This window comes from Takifugu flavidus, chromosome 13 (genome assembly GCF_003711565.1).
Source record: "Takifugu flavidus isolate HTHZ2018 chromosome 13, ASM371156v2, whole genome shotgun sequence".
In the NCBI taxonomy this organism is placed as follows: Eukaryota; Metazoa; Chordata; class Actinopteri; order Tetraodontiformes; family Tetraodontidae; genus Takifugu; species Takifugu flavidus.
Genome location: NC_079532.1, coordinates 10,098,233 through 10,118,940, shown reverse-complemented (window position 1 = coordinate 10,118,940; position 20,708 = coordinate 10,098,233). Strand labels below are relative to the sequence as shown.

Below are 20,708 nucleotides of genomic sequence, written 5' to 3'. Positions count from 1 at the left end.
GGTGAACCTGTTGCACAGTTGCACAGGTGAACCTCACGCACAGGTGAACCTGACCCACAGCTGCAGCAGCACATGCGCTCCCACCTGAACTGTGCAGTTGTCCAGCAATAAAACAAAGGAACACAGCATTCGTGTTTAAAGCGCCGCGTAGTGCTGGTGGACGGTGCTACCGGAGGACGGTGCTAACGGTGGACGGTGCTACCGGAGGACGGTGCTACCGGTGGACGGTGCTACCGGAGGACAGTGCTACCGGTGGACGGTGCTAACGGTGGACGGTGCTACCGGAGGACGGTGCTACCGGTGGACGGTGCTACCGGAGGACAGTGCTACCGGTGGACGGTGCTACCGGTGGACAATGCTACTGGTGGTTCTGGTTGTGAGAAATAATGATGCTGAGAAGAAACAGCTGCTTTAGAAAAGGATCTCCAGGATCTCAGGCTCTTTATTCAAGAAGGTTGTTGCCATTCACAAAGTCTTGTATGGACTGTGCGTCTCCCCTGGGGACAGCAGACATCCCGTCCCCCAGATCAAACACACTTAGGACGGACGGACAGATGAAGGCAGGGACTCGTTCGTCTTGGAGTCAAACACAGCCTCTTCTGATTGTCTCCTGTCTCCAGAGGACCTCGGTTCCAGAGATCCTGGACCAGGGCTCCGGGCTACGTCCTCTCATGGTGTCCTCGGTCTCTTTGTGATCGAGGACTTTCTAAACTACATGGCTTGCTGCATATCCGATATCCACGAGACGGTGATGTTCAAGAGAGGCTACATGTTTAAAAATATGAATGACACGATTACGCAACCATCAGGAGACATCAGAAGACATCAGCAGACATCAGGAGACATCAGCAGACATCAGGAGACATCAGGAGACATCAGAAGACATCAGGAGACATCAGAAGACATCAGCAGACATCAGCAGACATCAGGAGACATCAGCAGACATCAGGAGACATCAGAAGACATCAGGAGACATCAGGAGACATCAGGAGACATCAGAAGACATCAGGAGACATCAGGAGACATCAGAAGACATCAGAAGACATCAGAAGACATCAGGAGACATCAGGAGACATCAGGAGACATCAGAAGACATCAGGAGAGTAGATGTTGTCCTAAAAAGCTGTAACATTATCACAACTCCAACGGGTCTCCTGGACTGAATAATATCGGCTTTCATTTCATTGTCTGTTGGGAAAAGCCAACGCGGCTCATGTTGTTGAGGCCGTGAGAACATGAGGAGCCTCTACCGAGGATCTTGGGTGGTGTCACCTTAGTCCGAGTGCTTCTTTACGATTACAAGAGGAGGTTGTTTTAGAAACGGAGGGCTTCTCTGGGCTTACGGCTGCACCTTCGTCCCACGTTGGCTGTGCTGCTCTGATTTCAGACTCCACCTTTGTAGCCGAAGACGTGAGCGTTGCACCTGGTCGGCGGTTTCTCAGGCCAACGATGACCCTCCCAGACTACAGAGGAGCTCAGTGCAAAGAGCAGCCGGCCTCTCTGAAGGCAGGGTCAGGCCAGGGTGAGAGGCAGGTGGAACTGCTCCGGCCTCTTGTTGCAGCGCTTGGCTACGATAGCCAGGTAGAGCACCAGCAGGACGACCCAGTAGCAGGCGTACAGCAGCGTCCCCGATACCAGCAAGGCCTTTTCCATCTCATTAAAGGCCTCCTGCGTTTCGTAGTAGATTGTGTAGGCAACACCTCCGAGAAGCACCATGACCCACACCGTCACCGGTACAGCACCAGCAAGGTTCACCACAATCCTCCGGCGGCCCGACGTCCCCCATCCAGCCCTGTTTATGGTCAGCAACGCAAAGATTTTAGCTGGAAGTAAACTGGACATGTAGAGGAGAGAATAGAGCGACATGAAGGTCATGACCAGGCTGCCCCGCAGGAAACAGGCATAGGTGGCTTTCACCATCCCCACCAGCTGCACCGTCAGTAAAAAGAGCAGGATGTTCCACAGGCGTCCCCGGTAGAAAAGGTGGATCACCGTGGCAACCACGAAGAACGGGAAGAAGCCAGTGACCACCGACTCGTAGGTCATCCACAGGCTGTGCTTGTGGAACCACAGAGAGTTGTAGAGCCACTCCCGGAAGTAGGACTTGCTCCATCGGGTCTGCTGGTTCAGCCAGCGCAGGTACTGCGTCGGCGTCTCCGTCTGGCACCGGGAACGAGCCGTGAACTTGGTCTTGAAGCCAAAGCTCAGCACCCGGTTGGTGAGGTGGCGGTCGTCTCCAAAGCTGCACTTGGAGCCCAGGAAGGTCTGGTGGTACCAGGGCTCCAGGAAGCGCTGCAGCAGAGCGTTCCTGTACATGCCCAGAGGTCCGCTGATGCACTGGACACATCCGAAGTAGGACTGGCAGGCCCGCTCCACGTTGAACGCCATCCAGTAGCGCACGCTGCTGAGGAAGGAGATCCAGGAGTCGTATTTGTTAAGGATCTAGAAGAGAAGATGGGGAACGTGACGACGACGCACTGATCCACTTTAGTTCACACGTTTAACTGGTGATTTTAGTTTCAACACTGGTCAAAATGGAGGAGAATTCTCTCACGCTCTACCTGCACATCTCCACCAACTCCACCCACCGTCGCATCTTCCTCAAGGATCTTCAGCATTTCCACTGTGCACGCTGGATCTAGAACCGTGTCCGAGTCACACACCTGACAAAAGAGCCACCACACACACACACACACACACACACACACACACACACACACACACACACACACACACACACACACACACACACACACACACACACATCAGAAAGACTGGATGAAGTGTTGGGAGAGTTGTCCTGCTCAGGAAGGGAGGAGAACATCTACCCTCAGAGACAGAGTCAACACATCTGCTGACATCTGTCTCCTCATAGCTGCTAAAGCTAAACGTGAGCTAGCTTCCATCAGGACCACCTGGGACACCCATGTCCTGCTCTCAGGGGTTGGTGCTGATGTTCGGAACAGGACGACTCAAAGGAAAAGTGTAGTAGACCGTCAGAAGCGCGATGCAGACACATAATTACACGGTAACTACAACAACAGCACAAAGAGATGCAGAAGCTGAAGGTTCCACCTACAGTCCAGAAGGTCCAGACAGTCTGATTAGACTCATCTGTTACCACCTGATTCACAAGTAATTTACTCTAAACACTCTAGACTGCAAATATGACCTGATACAACAGGATGAAGACAAACATCATCATCATTAACATCACCATCATCATCACCACCATCACCACCACCACCATCATCACCATCTTCATCACCACATGAACTCCTTCATTTAGCATCCCAACTGGTCTCTGGAGACCAGCAGGTGGAACACAGCAGGGTGTCTCACCTGTATGTAGTCCACACTGTCCCCCAGTGCTTTGAAGGCCGTGTACATCACTTCTCTTTTCCCTCCCCACTCCTGCATGATGCAGCTGTACTGGAAGCCTCTGACCAGGTGAACCACACCTGCCCCCTCCTCCGAGTGCTCCGGGGCTCCTGCACCTGCGCCCCGACTGCTGTGGTAGTTTCCTTTCCACACCATGGTGCCCACCTGCTCAGCTCCACCCATAACCTCTTGGAAAATGTCCATCATGTAGCGGTCCTCTGGCCGATTCCCATCCACCACCAGCACCACCTTCAGGCCGGGGAAGGAGATCCGCCGGACACTCCGCAGGCACTTCCTCAGGTAGTCTGGGTCCTCCTGGTAGGCGGCGATGCAGAGGGCCACAGAGCAGCACAGGTGCTGGGTCCTGGGGACGGTCCTCATCTGACGGTGCTCCAGGAAGGCGAAGAGGCTCTGCAGGAACAGGTGGAGGGACAGGAGAGCGCCGTAGAGGCCGAAGGACAGGTGGTGCTGCTCTGTGTGGATGAACTGGTAACCTGGCAGAAGGACAAGGACCCTTTCAGCTACACGTGCACAAGCCTTCACACGTGCACTGCTGCACCTGTCCAGCACCTCTGGGTGGACGCAGCGTTAGCGTCACCTGCCCAGGTGCTGCTCGTCTCTACCTGTGACGTAGGCCAGCAGCATGGTGAGGAGGACCACCGCCGCGAAAAGACTGGTGACCACGACCTTCAGCGCGTCCCTGCAGTGGGAGGACATCTGGAGGAGGACAAGCAGGGGAGGACAAGCAGGAGAGGACAAGCAGGAGAGGACAAGCAGGGGAGGACAAGCAGGGGAGGACAAGCAGGAGAGGACAAGCAGGAGAGGACAAGCAGGGGAGGACAAGCAGGGGAGGACAAGCAGGAGAGGACAAACAGGAGAGGACAAGCAGGAGAGGACAAACAGGAGAGGACAAGCAGGAGAGGACAAGCAGGAGAGGACAAACAGGAGAGGACAAACAGGGGAGGACAAGCAGGAGAGGACAAGCAGGGGAGGACAAGCAGGAGAGGACAAACAGGAGAGGACAAGCAGGAGAGGACAAACAGGGGAGGACAAGCAGGGGAGGACAAGCAGGGGAGGACAAGCAGGAGAGGACAAGCAGGAGAGGACAAACAGGAGAGGACAAACAGGGGAGGACAAGCAGGAGAGGACAAGCAGGGGAGGACAAGCAGGAGGAGAGGACAAGAGGAGGACAAGCAGGAGAGGACAAGCAGGAGAGGACAAACAGGGGAGGACAAGCAGGAGAGGACAAGCAGGGGAGGACAAGCAGGAGAGGACAAACAGGAGAGGACAAGCAGGAGAGGACAAGCAGGAGAGGACAAGCAGGGGAGGACAAGCAGGAGAGGACAAGCAGGAGAGGACAAGCAGGAGAGGACAAGCAGGAGAGGACAAACAGGAGAGGACAAGCAGGAGAGGACAAGCAGGAGAGGACAAACAGGAGAGGACAAGCAGGAGAGGACAAGCAGGGGAGGACAAGCAGGGGAGGACAAGCAGGAGAGGACAAGCAGGGGAGGACAAGCAGGGGAGGACAAGCAGGAGAGGACAAACAGGAGAGGACAAGCAGGAGAGGACAAACAGGAGAGGACAAACAGGAGAGGACAAACAGGGGAGGACAAGCAGGAGAGGACAAGCAGGGGAGGACAAGCAGGAGAGGACAAACAGGAGAGGACAAGCAGGAGAGGACAAACAGGGGAGGACAAGCAGGGGAGGACAAGCAGGGGAGGACAAGCAGGAGAGGACAAGCAGGAGAGGACAAACGGAGAGGACAAACAGGGGAGGACAAGCAGGAGAGGAACAAGCAGGGGAGGACAAGCAGGAGAGGACAAACAGGAGAGGACAAGCAGGAGAGGACAAACAGGGGAGGACAAGCAGGGGAGGACAAGCAGGAGAGGACAAACAGGGGAGGACAAGCAGGGGAGGACAAGCAGGAGAGGACAAGCAGGGGAGGACAAGCAGGGGAGGACAAGCAGGGGAGGACAAGCAGGAGAGGACAAGCAGGAGAGGACAAGCAGGAGAGGACAAGCAGGAGAGGACAAGCAGGGGAGGACAAGCAGGAGAGGACAAGCAGGAGAGGACAAGCAGGAGAGGACAAACAGGAGAGGACAAGCAGGAGAGGACAAACAGGGGAGGACAAGCAGGGGAGGACAAGCAGGAGAGGACAAGCAGGAGAGGACAAGCAGGAGAGGACAAGCAGGGGAGGACAAGCAGGGGAGGACAAGCAGGAGAGGACAAACAGGAGAGGACAAGCAGGGGAGACAAGCAGGGGAGGACAAGCAGGGGAGGACAAGCAGGAGAGGACAAGCAGGAGACAGGTTCAGCAGGCCCACAGCAGGAGCCCCCCCCACCCGTCCACCCATCCATCCAGTTACACACACACAGACTCAAACAGTTACACACACAGTTACACACACACAGACTCAAACAGTTACACACACAGTTACACACACACACACAGTTACACACACAGTTGAACACACAGTTACAGACACACACAGACTCAAACAGTTACACACAGTTAAACACACACACACAGGCAGTGGCTGAGACGTGTCCCCCCCCAACCCCCTGAGGTGGGACACTCGGCTGAGACGTGTCCCCCCCTAACTAACCCCCCGAGGTGGGACACTCGGCTGAGACGTGTCCCCCCCCACTAACCCCCTGAGGTGGGACACTCGGCTGAGACGTGTCCCCCCCCAACCCCCTGAGGTGGGACACTCGGCTGAGACGTGTCCCCCCCTAACTAACCCCCTGAGGTGGGACACTCGGCTGAGACGTGTCCCCCCCCAACCCCTGAGGTGGGACACTCGGCTGAGACGTGTCCCCCCCTAACTAACCCCCCGAGGTGGGACACTCGGCTGAGACGTGTCCCCCCCTAACTAACCCCCCGAGGTGGGACACTTGGCTGAGACGTGCCCCCCCCCCACTCATCTCCATTCCCTGTTTCAGGTCTTTCCCCCCCCCTGAGCTCCGCTGCAGCCTGACCTTCATTAGGTCGATCACATGATGAATGAACAAAGTTCTGATGAAGGTCCCTTACCTTCCTGGTCCACGTTACCTTCCTGGTCCACGTTACCTTCCTGGTCCACGTTACCTTCCTGGTCCACGTTACCTTCCGTCTTCGTCTCCCTGTCAGGACCATCCCCCCCGCCGGCGTCTGCCTGGGCTGCTTCCTGAGCGGAGGCGTCCTCCCGCCTCCTCCTCCACCTCCTCCACCTCCTCCTCCTCAGCACAGCACCCTCCTTGTTCTGCTCCACGCCTTCCACCAGCTCACACTACATCTTTATTCCAGGAGATCCTCAATCCAAAAATAAAGCCTGGAGCTCCGCCCTCCAGCAGTTCAGAGGCAGCTTTCCTCCGTTGCTCCGGCTCCTGAATTAATCTTGGAGGAGTCGGGACATGAACCCCCCCCCCAGCTTCTGCTGCCTGAGGCGTCAACGCTGGGACGAAGGTGGAGACAGACGTGTCCTTCAGCATCATCATCTCTGCTGCTGCAGCCCCCCCCACATCGGTGGGAACCATGGTGCTGCTCCGTCTCACCTGCACCACCTCTTCTACCCCTCCAACTCCCCACCCCCACCCCGTTCCTGTTCCACCCCTCCACCCTCCTCCCTGCCCGCTCAAAGTTTCCTTTATGAGCTTATTTGTGCCCCTCCCCACCTGGAAAACAAGCGTTTGCTCCTACAGACACAGGGAATGATGGGGAAAGTTCTTTTTTATTCATCATGAAGCAGTTTCACCCACTCTTTGATTAGCAAACATGTATTTTGTGCTGAGATGCTAAGCTACATGCTAACGGCTCCATAAGGAGCTTTTACACCGATTTTCACGCCTCCAGGCGGAGCAGGAAGTGTCCGGAAGGATCCGTGGAAACAATCAGTACTGTGTAAACCTCAGTAACCTGAAGATTCCGATAGGAGCATCAGGGTTACCAGTACTCCTGTATTGGTGTTCACTTCCTGTTTACTGATAAACAGGATTTTATGGTTGTTGTCATCACAGCTGACTCGGCGCTCAGGTTCCTCCTCCTCGAGTGGGTCCAACGTGCTGGAGACACGCGAGCTCTAGGGGAGCACAACAATCTTCTTCTGCAGCTTCTGTTCAGGGAAGATGAACCTTCTCATGATGGTATCCAGCTCCTCCAGAGCCAGCTGGGCATGGAGCACGGCCACATCGTCTGGATCAGAGCCCACCACCCACCGCAGAGCTCGGTACAGGTCCAGCAGCACCTCGCTCAGGACCTGAAGGAGGCCGAGTCTCATTAATAACCATTCCTGTTCCACCCACCCCAAGACAATCATTTCAGACAGTGTTTCTGTTCTCACACCACACGATACGATACGATACACACGATGCGATACGCACGATGCGATACGATAGATACGATACGATACACACAATACGATACGATACCACGATGCGATACGCATGATACGATACGCACGATGCGATACGCACGATACGATACGCACGATGCGATACGCACGATGCGATACGATAGATACGATACGATACACACAATACGATACGATACACACGATGCGATACGATACACACGATGCGATACGATACACACAATGCGATACGATAGATACGATACGATACACACAATACGATACGATACACACGATGCGATACGATACACACGATGCGATACGATAGATACGATACGATACACACAATACGATACGCACGATATGATATGCACGATACGATACACACGATGCGATACGATAGATACGATACGATACACACAATACGATACGATACACACGATGCGATACGATAGATACGATACGATACACACGATACGATATGATACACACGATGCGATACGATAGATACGATACGATACACACAATACGATACGATACACACGATGCGATACGCACGATACGATACGATACGATACGCACGATACGATACGCACGATACGTTACGCACGATACGATATACACTTTACCAATGTTACACGCGACACACACATTAAACACACTCCCTAACCCTAAGCACACCTGTCCCAGCCTCTGAGGTCCTCTGTCCCATCACCTGTATCATTAAGCAGGTCCAGCTGTTTCTAATGACAGGAACTGGCCTGAGACCACAGCTGTGCTTCCACCAGATAACCAGAGGGCAAAATCACACAAATGACCACTCTCTTTCAAGGAGAAGCTACTCGTGTCTTTTTAGTGCTCAGTAGAAGATCTTAACACGGTCTTAACACGCCACCGCCCCGGACCAGGAGCGGCCCCGGACCAGGAGCGGCCCCGGACCAGGAGCGGCCCCGGACCAGGAGCGGCCCCGACCAGGAGCGGCCCGGACTAGGAGCGGCCCTGGACCAGGAGCGGCCCCGGACCAGGAGCGGCCCCGGACCAGGAGCGGCTGCAGCACTGGGCTCATGGTGTGTGTGTGTGTGTGTGTGTGCGCGTGTGTGTGAGTGTGTACCTGGGTTGTCCTGTCACACAGGCCTCGGAGCAGCTGGGTGATAACGTGGACGGCTGCTCGTCTCACCTCTGCCTCCCGTTCTGTCTTTATCAGGGCAGTCAAACAGGAGCTCAGCTGTAGCACACACACACACACACACACACACACACACACACACACAAATTACAGGACACCTTCATGTTTGTCCAGGTGTTTTTTTCAATGATTCTGTTCCATTCTTGAGTTTTAGATCATTGATACAGCGTTACACCAACGGGGGGGGGGGGGGTCAGAAGGGAACCAGCTATGGGCTCAGCATCAAGAGTTTTGAAAAGGTTGTTTTCATCTCCATGTAAACAGGAAGTGCCATTTTTAGTGAAAATGGTGACACCTTACTCACCCTACTCACTTACTAACCCTAACCAGTAGCTAACCCTAACCAGTAGCTAACCCTAACCCTAACCCGGGAACCCCCCCACCCCCATCAGCAGCTTTGGCCAATCACTGAGCAACACCTGCTGCTAACCATGCTACCTTTCTCCCTTTCTTCCTTTCTCCTTTTCTTCCTTTCTCCTTTTCTTCCTTTCTCCTTTTCTTCCTTTCTCCTTTTCTTCCTTTCTCCTTTTCTTCCTTTCTCCTTTCTCCTTTCTCCTTTTCTTCCTTTCTCCTTTCTTCCTTTCTACCTTTCTTCCTTTCTCCTTTTCTTCCTTTCTCCTTTTCTCTTTTCTTCCTTTCTCTTTTCTTCCTTTCTTCCTTTCTCCTTTCTCCTTTCTACCTTTCTTCCTTTCTTCCTTTCTCCTTTCTACCTTTCTCCTTTCTACCTTTCTTCCTTTCTCCTTTTCTTCTTTCTACCTTTCTTCCTTTCTTCCTTCTCCTTTTCTTCCTTTCTTCCTTTCTCCTTTCTCCTTTTCTTCTTTCTCCTTTTCTTCCTTTCTCCTTTTCTTCCTTTCTTCCTTTCTACCTTTCTTCCTTTCTACCTTTCTCCTTTTCTTCCTTTCTCCTTTTCTTCCTTTCTTCCTTTCTACCTTTCTTCCTTCTCCTTTTCTTCTTTCTCCTTTTCTTCCTTTCTCTTTTCTTCCTTTCTTCCTTTCTTCCTTTCTACCTTTCTCCTTTCTTCCTTTCTACCTTTCTCCCTTTCTTCCTTTCTCATTGCTCCAACAACATTTGGATTTGCCGCCTCGATACTCTGACCAGGCGTTTGTTACATTCACCAAGAGCGGCGCCAATCTCTAAGGTTCCGACCGCTTCTGGTAACCACGCTGCTGCGTGAAGGTCCTGGGGGGGGGCCTTCTCACCTCTGCAGCCAGGGGTCCGAGAGAGTAATCCAACCCCCGACAGAGCGCCCCCAGGTTGGCCAGGCTGCTGGCTCGGATGCTCTGGTCGGGGTCTTGGTCCCCTGCAGGAAGACACCAACCAAAGGGTAGCCGAGATGTGGGGTCAGATCTCCTGGAGCGAGAAGAAAGGAAGGCTTTGAAGCTCTAATTTAGGGAGGATGGGTCATAGAGTCGGCAGAGTGAGAGGTTACCCAGAGCGCTGCTGGCTCTCATCAGGACTTCTCCCATTTTCAGGCGGATCTCCAGAGAACGACCGTGATCGGCCGCTGGCGATGAGGAACCACGCTGGAAATCTTGTAGCAGCCTTTTGAGAATGGGCTCGGGGTGTAGATCAGCCAGTACAGCCAGGCCTGTGTGACAGCCGGGCAGGAAGCACGTCACCATCACCTGACACAGGCGTTCCACCAAGAGCTGCCAGCAGAAGCTTCTAGTGACCATTAATCATCTGCACCTGCTGGTTACTGCTGGTTACCTGCTGGTTACCTGCTGGTTACTGCTGGTTACCTGCTGGTTACCTGCTGGTTACCTGCACTCTTACTGCTGACTAACTGAAAAAGCTTCATCTACAACATTTAAGGGACGTCTGGAGCTTGGTGGACCACATCAGGTCACACTGCAGGAAACATGCAGCCAATGACCTTCTGATCAGTCTGATGGAGATCAAAGGGCAGCAAGAACCTTCCAGGGTCTCAAAATACGACTTTGGTTTATGATCTCACTTTACTCTTTGAAATCTGTGATAATTTGATGATTGAATTGCACAAACCCAACACAAGTGTTACCTTGAATAGCTGAGAGGTAGATGAACGAGTCTTCGTGCTCCACGTTCTTTAAGAACAGCTAGAAGAGACATTAGTCAGGAGTTAGGGTACGACACCAGGTAAGAGCTAATGAAGCTAAAGAAGTGGTGGCGACTACAGCATTGGCAGACCTGCTTCCTAAAAAGGAAGAAACCAAGGGCTTAACTGACATTGAGGATCTCCTCTTGGGCCTGCAGAGCTTCTGGTCTCTTATGTTGCACCATCTGGGTCAGTTCCCTTAATGCAGCAGCTCGAGTGGGCACATCTGGGTCCAAAGCTTCCAGCAGCACATCAGAAAAGCCCCTAAAGTGGGTCTGAGGTGGGTCCGTGGGTCTTGAAGAGCATTCAGCATTTTTCAGAGCTTCTCCTGCTGCCCCTCCAGAGGAGGCCGAGGGTATCTTCTGTGTGCTGGGAGGTGGGAAACGATTTGAGGCAGAACACTGGGGGGGCATCCGAGAGTGGTCCACCTGGGCTGGGGTCCTCTGCTTCCCTGTGGACCTAAACCTTCTGCTATGCTGACGGAGGTCCTCAGGCTGGAAGGCACCGCGGGTGGCGATGACACTTCTGAGGCTGAAGGCCAGCTCCTGGACCGCTGCCACAGAGTGGACCTGAGACAGTTTCTCCAGGACCGGGAGCAGCTTCAACATGGGAAGGTAGTCATCCGCAGTGAGCTGCCACGGGAAGCCCAGAAGATCAGCAGGAGCTGAGGAACAGTGGAACATCTGAGCGGTGTCACAGGTACCTGCTCAGACAGCAGAGAGGCCAGGAGGCCCATCCCCAGGCTCAGCGTCTCCCTGTCCACCAGGTTCACAAGACCAGGATTAGAGGCCTGATCCAGACCCACACAGGCCCTCTGAAACAGGGTCGCCAGGAAATCCACCACCTGGAGAGAACATCAGAGCAGACAGCACATGAAATACAGAAGCTGTTCACACACCATCATGGAGAGCAACATCTGGATGGAGGCCAAGGCACAGGTGTGTCCCCTGTCTGAGCAGTGCAGATCAAACCTGGCACAGGTGTGTCTCCTGTCTGAGCAGTGCAGATCAGACCTGGCACAGGTGTGTCTCCTGTCTGAGCAGTGCAGATCAGACCTGGCACAGGTGTGTCTCCTGTCTGAGCAGTGCAGATCAGACCTGGCACAGGTGTGTCCCCTGTCTGAGCAGTGCAGATCAAACCTGGCACAGGTGTGTCCCCTGTCTGAGCAGTGCAGATCAGACCTGGCACAGGTGTGTCTCCTGTCTGAGCAGTGCAGATCAGACCTGGCACAGGTGTGTCTCCTGTCTGAGCAGTGCAGATCAGACCTGGCACAGGTGTGTCCCCTGTCTGAGCAGTGCAGATCAGACCTGGCACAGGTGTGTCTCCTGTCTGAGCAGTGCAGATCAGACCTGGAGCTGGCACAGGTGTGTCTCCTGTCTGAGCAGTGCAGATCAGACCTGGAGCTGGCACAGGTGTGTCTCCCGTCTGAGCAGTGCAGATCAGACCTGGCACAGGTGTGTCCCCTGTCTGAGCAGTGCAGATCAGACCTGGCACAGGTGTGTCTCCTGTCTGAGCAGTGCAGATCAGACCTGGCACAGGTGTGTCCCCTGTCTGAGCAGTGCAGATCAGACCTGGCACAGGTGTGTCCCCTGTCTGAGCAGTGCAGATCAGACCTGGCACAGGTGTGTCCCCTGTCTACGCAGTGCAGATCAGACCTGGCACAGGTGTGTCCCCTGTCTACGCAGTGCAGATCAGACCTGGTGGGCGGAGGTGACTCACCTGTGTGCGCTTCCTCAGCAGCACAGTGTGATGAAGACATTCCACCATCCCAGCCAGCACCTGGAGCAGGGCCAGCCTGCCGCCCCGCCCCTCCGTCCTGGGCCCGTCCTCTCCAGCCTGGAGCGTCATGGACCCAACAGCCAGCTCCTCTTCATCACTTCCCTCCTCTTCACTGGAGGCCCAGGTCGTTAGCTCCTGTCAGGCGCAGCAGAAGGTCGAACAAGGTCAGATTTTACATGAAGCAGACTGTGATTGAGGATCTACGCGGACTACGTGTCTCTTCTGTCCTGTCCCCCCTCTTTAACTATCTGTCCAACAGCAGGAGGGTCTCCCGTCCCAGCCTGGTTCTGCTCAGGGTTTCTGCGGACTCTTGCCTGCAGGAGGTGCAGGAAGAAGGCCCCGGGCAGGTCGCTGTCCTGGAGCTCAGCCAGCAGGTGCATCAGACACTCCAGCCTCCACTGCTCTGCTGACAGCTTCTCATACAGGACGTCCTCTTCATCCTCATCTTCCTCACTGTCAGTACAGGAACACTGAGAAGCCACGTCTACAGAGGGACAGAAGCTCAGGTGGTCCTACCTGGTGCTGTCCCTGGGACACAGCCGGGCCCCCCCCTCACTGCCCGGGCTGAAGTGGAGGGAGGCAGCAGCCTGGCCCCGTGGCCCCTGCAGGCCGGACAGCTGCTGCAGCACCAGCAGGGCCTCACCCGGGTGGGCGTGGCCCAGGAACCAGAGCAGGATCTCCTGGCAGGAGGTCCTGGGACGACACACGCATCACACTCACCTTCTGAAGTCATTTTACACCACAGACGACATCATACAGACATGAGAATTACTCGATTAGGTTATTAGAGGTCACCAGTATCATCCAACCCGCCTGGGTCACATGACCCACCCCGCAGTGATGATGCAACCCCTGTTTAGATGAGAGCTTCCACCTCTGATGTTCTACTGGTGCTTAAATGCCCTGAATTGTCTCTGGAATCACCAGGTGGTCCAGGTGGAACCAGGATTTAAAGATAAAGCTGTGAGAAGAATTCCCAACATCCTCATTCTTGAGCTCGTTTAAAGGTTCCGGTGGAGCTTCTCGACTCGGCTTTGTCTCTACATGATGCTATGAACACGTGTACTTTTGGAATGTGCATGAACAACAGTACCGTAAGTGGGACACGTTCTGCTTGGTGAAGCAGAAGAGCGTGAAGATGATGGGAAGAACTTCCTGGAGAGCTTTGAGGAGAGACGCTGGTTGGCCGTCTCCGAGCAGGCAGATCTGAGGACAGCGAGACATCAGAGAGAAAAGCTCAATATGGAAACACACTCCTCTCCTTCCCTCCCTTCCCTTCCTTCCTCCCTGTTGCTAACCCCCGCCTCCACCGGGACCCTGCAGGTTAACAGCGGTTGTTGCTAACCCTCTGCTAATCCACTGACCCACCGGGACCCTGCAGGTTAACAGCGGTTGTTGCTAACCCTCTGCTAATCCACTGACCCACCGGGACCCTGCAGGTTAACAGCGGTTGTTGCTAACCCTCTGCTAATCCACTAACCCACCGGGACCCTGCAGGTTAACAGCGGTTGTTGCTAACCCTCTGCTAATCCACTAACCCACTGGGACCCTGCAGGTTAACAGCGGTTGTTGCTAACCCCCGCCTCCACCGGGACCCTGCAGGTTAACAGCGGTTGTTGCTAACCCTCTGCTAATCCACTAACCCACTGGGACCCTGCAGGTTAACAGCGGTTGTTGCTAACCCCCACCTCCACCGGGACCCTGCAGGTTAACAGCGGTTGTTGCTAACCCTCTGCTAATCCACTGACCCACGGGACCCTGCAGGTTAACAGCGGTTGTTGCTAACCCTCTGCTAATCCACTAACCCACCGGGACCCTGCAGGTTAACAGCGGTTGTTGCTAACCCTCTGCTAATCCACTAACCCACTGGGACCCTGCAGGTTAACAGCGGTTGTTGCTAACCCCCGCCTCCACCGGGACCCTGCAGGTTAACAGCGGTTGTTGCTAACCCTCTGCTAATCCACTAACCCACCGGGACCCTGCAGGTTAACAGCGGTTGTTGCTAACCCTCTGCTAATCCACTAACCCACCGGGACCCTGCAGGTTAACAGCGGTTGTTGCTAACCCTCTGCTAATCCACTAACCCACCGGGACCCTGCAGGTTAACAGCGGTTGTTGCTAACCCCCGCCTCCACTGGGACCCTGCAGGTTAACAGCGGTTGTTGCTAACCCCCGCCTCCACCGGGACCCTGCAGGTTAACAGCGGTTGTTGCTAACCCCCGCCTCCACCGGGACCCTGCAGGTTAACAGCGGTTGTTGCTAACCCCCACCTCCACTGGCCCCGGTTCCTGATTCAACATTCCTCCAGGCTGGTGAGGCTGGAGTGTCCAGATGCAGACGGGCAGCCTCAGACCAGTTTCGTTGGCATGATGGTGTGAAAGCTGTGGTCAGAGGGAGGCAGAAGATGTTGGCAGGAACCCCTGGAAGCTGCTTCCCATCCAAGCCTGGAAGGCGTCTGTGCCTCTGTGTTATGAGGGCTAACCCTCCTCTGGGCCCGGACTACAGCACCTTCTAGAATCAGCCTCACAGTCCACATGTTGTCTGATGTTGAGATCACATGACAGTGAAGCCCGCACCCTCCAGCTGATGCAGCTCGTGCTACTGCACGGGGGCGAGGTCACATCGTGCTTCTTGGTCGGCCCCCAAACCGGGACAGCAGAAGACTATTGGGTCTGCCTGACGCCTTGTTGGCCTCACCTTGTGCACACCATCGATACAGCGGCTCAGTTCCCACTCCTCCACCGCCTCCTGGGAACCAGGTTCTCCTGGGAAAGGGTCACAGCCATGAGTTAAACACCACCTAAAGCTGGAAGCTGCTGATTGGCTCCAAACATGAGTGTATCACAGGAAGGGGGAGATAAGCAAGACTGACGGGGTGCAGGGATGCAGCGGTGAAGAGGTGTCAACAGCGGGAGGAGCAGGAGCTGCTGAGCAACGCCGGGCCTCTCCTCCGCCATCACCTGCACGGTCCTGACCGCCACGCCATGATACGGCCGAGCTACCAGCTTATCTCTGAAGTGCAGGAGATCAAGGATCTACAAGCAGAAACACACTTTAATCTGACCATTTCTTCATTATTCAAGCACACGAGGATCCAGAATAATGAAGAGCCGCGAGGCTAAAACAGGTAATAGGCAGGTGTGTGCCGTACCTGTGGACACTGTCCTGTAATAGGCAGGTGTGTGCCGTACCTGTGGACACTGTCCTGTAATAGGCAGGTGTGTGCCGTACCTGTGGACACACTGTCCTGTAATAGGCAGGTGTGTGCCGTACCTGTGGACACTGTCCTGTAATAGGCAGGTGTGTGTGCCGTACCTGTGGACACTGTCCTGTAATAGACAGGTGTGTGCCGTACCTGTGGACACTGTCCTGTAATAGGCAGGTGTGTGCCGTACCTGTGGACACTGTCCTGTAATAGGCAGGTGTGGTGCCGTACCTGTGGACACTGTCCTGTAATAGGCAGGTGTGTGCCGACCTGTGGACACTGTCCGTAATAGGCAGGTGTGGCCGTACCTGTGGACACTGTCCTGTAATAGACAGGTGTGTGCCGTACCTGTGGACACTGTCCTGTGAATAGACAGGTGTGTGCCGTACCTGTGGACACTGTCCTGTAATAGACAGGTGGTGTGCCGTACCTGTGGACCACTGTCTGTATAGGCAGGTGTGTGCCGTACCTGGGACACTGTCCTGTAATAGACAGGTGTGTGCCGTACCTGTGGACACTGTCCTGTAATAGACAGGTGTGGTGCCGTACCTGTGGACACTGTCCTGTAGTAGGCAGGTGTGTGCCGTACCTGTGGACACTGTCCTGTAATAGCAGGTGTGGTGCCGTACCTGTGGACACACTGTCCTGTAGTAGCAGGTGGTGCCGTACCTGTGGACACTGTCCTGTAATAGGCAGGTGTGCCTGTGCCGGTGTGTGACACACTGTCCTGTAATAGGCAGGTGTGTGCCGTACCTGTGGACACTGTCCTGTAATAGACAGGTGTGTGGCCGTACCTGTGGACACTGTCCTGTATAGACAGGTGTGTGCCGTACCTGTGGACACTGTCCTGTAGTAGGCAGGTGTGTGCCGTACCTGTGGACACTGTCCTGTAATAGGCAGGTGTGTGCCGTACCTGTGGACACACTGTCCTGTAGTAGGCAGGTGTGTGCCGTACCTGTGGACACTGTCCTGTAATAGACAGGTGTGTGCCGTACCTGTGGACACACTGTCCTGTAGTAGGCAGGTGTGTGCCGTACCTGTGGACACTGTCCTGTAATAGACAGGTGTGTGCCGTACCTGTGGGACACCACTGTCCTGTAGTAGGCAGGTGTGTGCCGTACCTGTGGACACTGTCCTGTAATAGGCAGGTGTGTGCCGTACCTGTGGACACACTGTCCTGTAGTAGGCAGGTGTGTGCCGTACCTGTGGACACTGTCCTGTAGTAGGCAGGTGTGTGCCGTACCTGTGGACACTGTCCTGTAGTAGGCAGGTGTGTGCCGTACCTGTGGACACTGTCCTGTAATAGGCAGGTGTGTGCCGTACCTGTGGACACACTGTCCTGTAGTAGGCAGGTGTGTGCCGTACCTGTGGACACACTGTCCTGTAGTAGGCAGGTGTGTGCCGTACCTGTGGACACACTGTCCTGTAATAGGCAGGTGTGTGCCGTACCTGTGGACACACTGTCCTGTAATAGGCAGGTGTGTGCCGTACCTGTGGACACTGTCCTGTAATAGGCAGGTGTGTGCCGTACCTGTGGACACTGTCCTGTAATAGGCAGGTGTGTGCCGTACCTGTGGACACTGTCCTGTAATAGACAGGTGTGTGCCGTACCTGTGGACACTGTCCTGTAATAGGCAGGTGTGTGCCGTACCTGTGGACACACTGTCCTGTAGTAGGCAGGTGTGTGCCGTACCTGTGGACACACTGTCCTGTAGTAGCTGTCTGCTGAGGCTGACTGTTGTGGACAGGTCACCAGGATCCTGGCCACTGCCTCACATTTCCTCCAGTCCAACGTCTCCTCTAAAGAACAGCAACAGCGTTTTGTGTTACTGACATCAAAGAAACTATTCGATTCTGTCCTGTAGGTTCTTTGATCTACCTGCACCCTGACCCAAGATGGCCGTCACCACAGCATGAACGCCGCGAGGCTGCATCAGGCGCTCCGACAGCAGCTGACCGCAGAGACGTCTCAACCACCCTGGACTGGATCCTGGACTGGATCCTGGCCTGGATCCTGGACTGGGTCCTGGACTGGGTCCTGGACTGGGTCCTGGAGCGGCTCTGCTGCTGGAGGCTCTTCTGGACCTGGACTGAGGACAGAGACCAGACATAAAATGGGAAAGTCAAACCACCCAGATCCCAGATGATGCTGAGAAGTTACAAATGAGAGAGAAAAGATGAAGAGGAAGAAGATAAAGGAAGTGTGTGGCTGCAGTCTAATGTGGCCTTGGCTGATGCTGAAGGGTTCGGGTTCGAGCATCATCCATCCCATAGTTGAGTCCACTCTCCGGCTTCTGCTGCACCAGCTGTGTGTGTTCACATGCTGTCAGTGCTGGTCAGGGCTCGCCTTCCTCAGAACATCAACGGTCACGTTTACAGAGATCTGCAAACAGGTCTGCTCAAAACTGCCCAACAACACGGTTTCCATGACGACATGAACCCTTCTGCTCTTATTACCACCCACATCCACCCAAGTATCCATAGCATGAGGAGACCAGTCCAGTCACCTCTGTCTCTCTGCTGGTCCCTCAGACCCACGTGGTCCCTCAGACCCAGTGGTCCCTCAGACCCAGTGGTCCCTCAGACCCCCGTGGTCCCTCAGACCCAGTGGTCCCTCAGACCCACGTGGTCCCTTAGACCCAGTGGTCCCTTAGACCACGTGGTCCCTCAGACCCTCGTGGTCCCTCAGACCCAGTGGTCCCTCAGACCCAGTGGTCCCTCAGACCCTCGTGGTCCCTCAGACCCAGTGGTCCCTCAGACCCACATGGTCCCTCAGACCCAGTGGTCCTCAGACCCATGTGGTCCCCCCTCCTGCTCTGCCAGAGACCCTGCAGAGCCCTGGTGATACCAACCCGACACTCTGGAGCCGATGATGACATTGTCACGTGTGATGTGTGCAGGAAGCTGATCTGTCACCATGGTAACACAACCCTCTATCCTGGTAATCTCCAGCATGAACAGATGCAGCTTCAGCCAGTAAAAATAAAGATCTTCATTGTTTCACTGCAACTCCAAACGAAGGCTTAATAACGAGTTAATATAGTCTGAATGTAGCCGAACATAAAAGGATTTTAGTGTGAAACATGTTGTAGTTCAACAAGTCACCGACTCATCACTCTATTACTCAACGTAGACAATTCCCAAAGTTCCCGGGATCCCACAAATTCTAGGAAATATCAGTATCAGCAAAACGACTCATATTTACTGGTATTTACTGGTATTTACTGGTATTTACTGGTATTTCCTGGCATCAGTTCCATCCCTGAACTCACAGGTTGCGTAATGTTGCAAATATATGCTCACCTTTTTTGGACCGTTCTGGAGAAGAAGCAGCTGTTGGATCACGATGGGCTGGTAGATGTTCCTCAGAAGACCTTTAAGGGCCTCTCTGCAAGCCTGGCATTCCTCAGCACTGAGCTCCAGAACCTGAGAGGTTGACAAGACCCAAAGCATCCCTTATTTATCTGGACCGGAACGTTTTGGGAGATAAAGCGTTTCTCTCTGTTCCAGTTATACTGCACATTTCTCTATCCAGTGATTGATTAGTCCTGAGAACCGTGTCAGGTCGTTGAGGGCAACCTTGGTGGATATTCCCGGCTGAGTTACCTTCTCCGCATCGCTTCCTTTCACACACTCTGTCTGGTAGCCGAGCTGGCACAACGCAGCCATGAGATCATTCAGGTGCTGCATGAAGACCACTGCAGCCAGAGATGGCAGCGCTGCCACCTTCAGCAGGACGGTGGTGGTGGTAAACAGGCGCCGTCTGGGTTCCTGCACTGTCCTGCAACACAGCTTTTGCACCTTGGCACCAAAGGCGGACCTGTGGGCCAGAGGCAGGCCCACGCCTGGAGCCAGGTAGGGACACAGCCCCAGAGAAACCACGAACTGTAGAGCCGAGGAGAGCGCTTTCTGCTGCGCGACGCTGAGGACGTCTGGAGACAGAGGAGGCGGCGCTTCTGCAGCAGGGGGCTCGGCTGGCACAGAGGCAGAGCTCTGCTGGAACCGCTCCAGCTCTGCAGAAAGATGCCTGGCTAAAGTGAGGAGAAGCATCAGGCACTCCTGGACAAAATCCCAGGCGACATCTCCGGTAGGGCTGGAGAACCACAGCGCCTGTGCCCTCACGGCCTCCCGCAGCCTCCGCACCTCCCCAAGGGCCCTGTCCTCCTCCAGCTGTTCCAGCAGCGAGCTCGTGTTTGCCTGCAGCGCTGCAGAAACAGCTTCTTCTGGGCTACACTGAGCATCATCTCCTGATGTTTCTGCAGATTCCAAACACACACATGGTGACAGATATTAGGGAAGGGGCCTGATCCAGGAAGGGGTTCGGATACCAACCTAATTCCCAGATCTGTATTCTAGCTGCATGTGTGAAGTTTTTAACAAGTTAAACTGCTTCCTTGTTTTATGTCATATGGCCAAACTGCACTAACCGCGACTGAGTTTAGTCCCCGGTTGGATCAGGTTTATATTCACTTACCGCCAAGAGGTTTGGTCAGAATATTAATGGCCGAGAGGATTAACGCGGTCATTTCCCCAGTTTTACAACCTCAAAACGATGCGAAGCAACTCCGCATCTTCTTCTACGGAACGACAAGAACCGATTCAAGCCATTTCCGCTTCCGCTCTTCTTCTTCTTTATGGCGGTTGGAACCCAGCTTTAAGTGCATTAGCGCCACCTGCTGGACCGGAGCGCGGCGCAGCTCTAAACCCTGCTGCTGAGCCCTGGCACATCTAAAAATCACCCTAAAAGTAACA

At 54.4% G+C, this 20,708-nt stretch overlaps 2 protein-coding genes and 1 long non-coding RNA gene across 6 annotated transcripts; 1 reads left to right on the top strand and 2 right to left on the bottom strand.

Moving 5' to 3' along the window:
- Positions 1-1,497: 1,497 nt before the first annotated feature.
- On the bottom strand, positions 1,498-6,924 carry has3 (hyaluronan synthase 3). Of its 4 annotated transcripts, none has more exons than XM_057051085.1 (5): positions 6,416-6,924; positions 4,005-4,098; positions 3,343-3,875; positions 2,562-2,663; positions 1,498-2,442 (listed from the first exon to the last, which is right to left on the bottom strand). In XM_057051085.1, exons 1-5 carry the CDS (start codon positions 6,515-6,517, stop codon positions 1,513-1,515), a joined length of 1,761 nt encoding a protein of 586 aa, XP_056907065.1. In that variant the 5' UTR covers positions 6,518-6,924; the 3' UTR covers positions 1,498-1,512. The 4 variants fall into 4 exon arrangements, with proteins under 4 accessions (XP_056907065.1, XP_056907066.1, XP_056907067.1 ...); XM_057051086.1 differs by having other exon boundaries at positions 6,434-6,924; XM_057051087.1 differs by having other exon boundaries at positions 6,470-6,924.
- Positions 6,925-7,072: 148 nt separating this feature from the next.
- Positions 7,073-20,593, bottom strand: tango6 (transport and golgi organization 6 homolog (Drosophila)). The gene is given in 19 exon segments (XM_057051084.1): positions 7,073-7,616; positions 8,821-8,934; positions 10,095-10,189; positions 10,192-10,245; positions 10,325-10,483; positions 10,916-10,973; positions 11,104-11,604; positions 11,676-11,816; positions 12,692-12,886; positions 13,066-13,204; positions 13,268-13,444; positions 13,845-13,957; positions 15,449-15,516; positions 15,624-15,786; positions 17,650-17,756; positions 17,836-18,046; positions 19,260-19,382; positions 19,563-20,212; positions 20,431-20,593. Coding segments are annotated over 19 exon segments (3,297 nt in total). The 5' UTR covers positions 20,483-20,593; the 3' UTR covers positions 7,073-7,439.
- Positions 13,933-15,321, top strand: LOC130535802 (uncharacterized). The gene is made up of 3 exons (XR_008953208.1): positions 13,933-14,353; positions 14,412-14,631; positions 14,994-15,321. It is a non-coding gene; the product is annotated as an uncharacterized LOC130535802 (long non-coding RNA).
- Positions 20,594-20,708: the final 115 nt, after the last annotated feature.

Coding starts and splice junctions, on each gene's coding strand:
- has3 (XM_057051085.1), bottom strand. CDS start 6,517: ATGGTCCTGACAGGGAGACGAAGACGGAAGGTAACGTGGACCAGGAAG. Junction 3,876..4,004: donor GCTGCTGGCCTACGTCACAG/GTAGAGACGAGC, acceptor TCCTTCTGCCAG/GTTACCAGTTCATCCACACA. Junction 2,443..2,561: donor GAGTTGGTGGAGATGTGCAG/GTAGAGCGTGAG, acceptor CTTCTCTTCTAG/ATCCTTAACAAATACGACTC.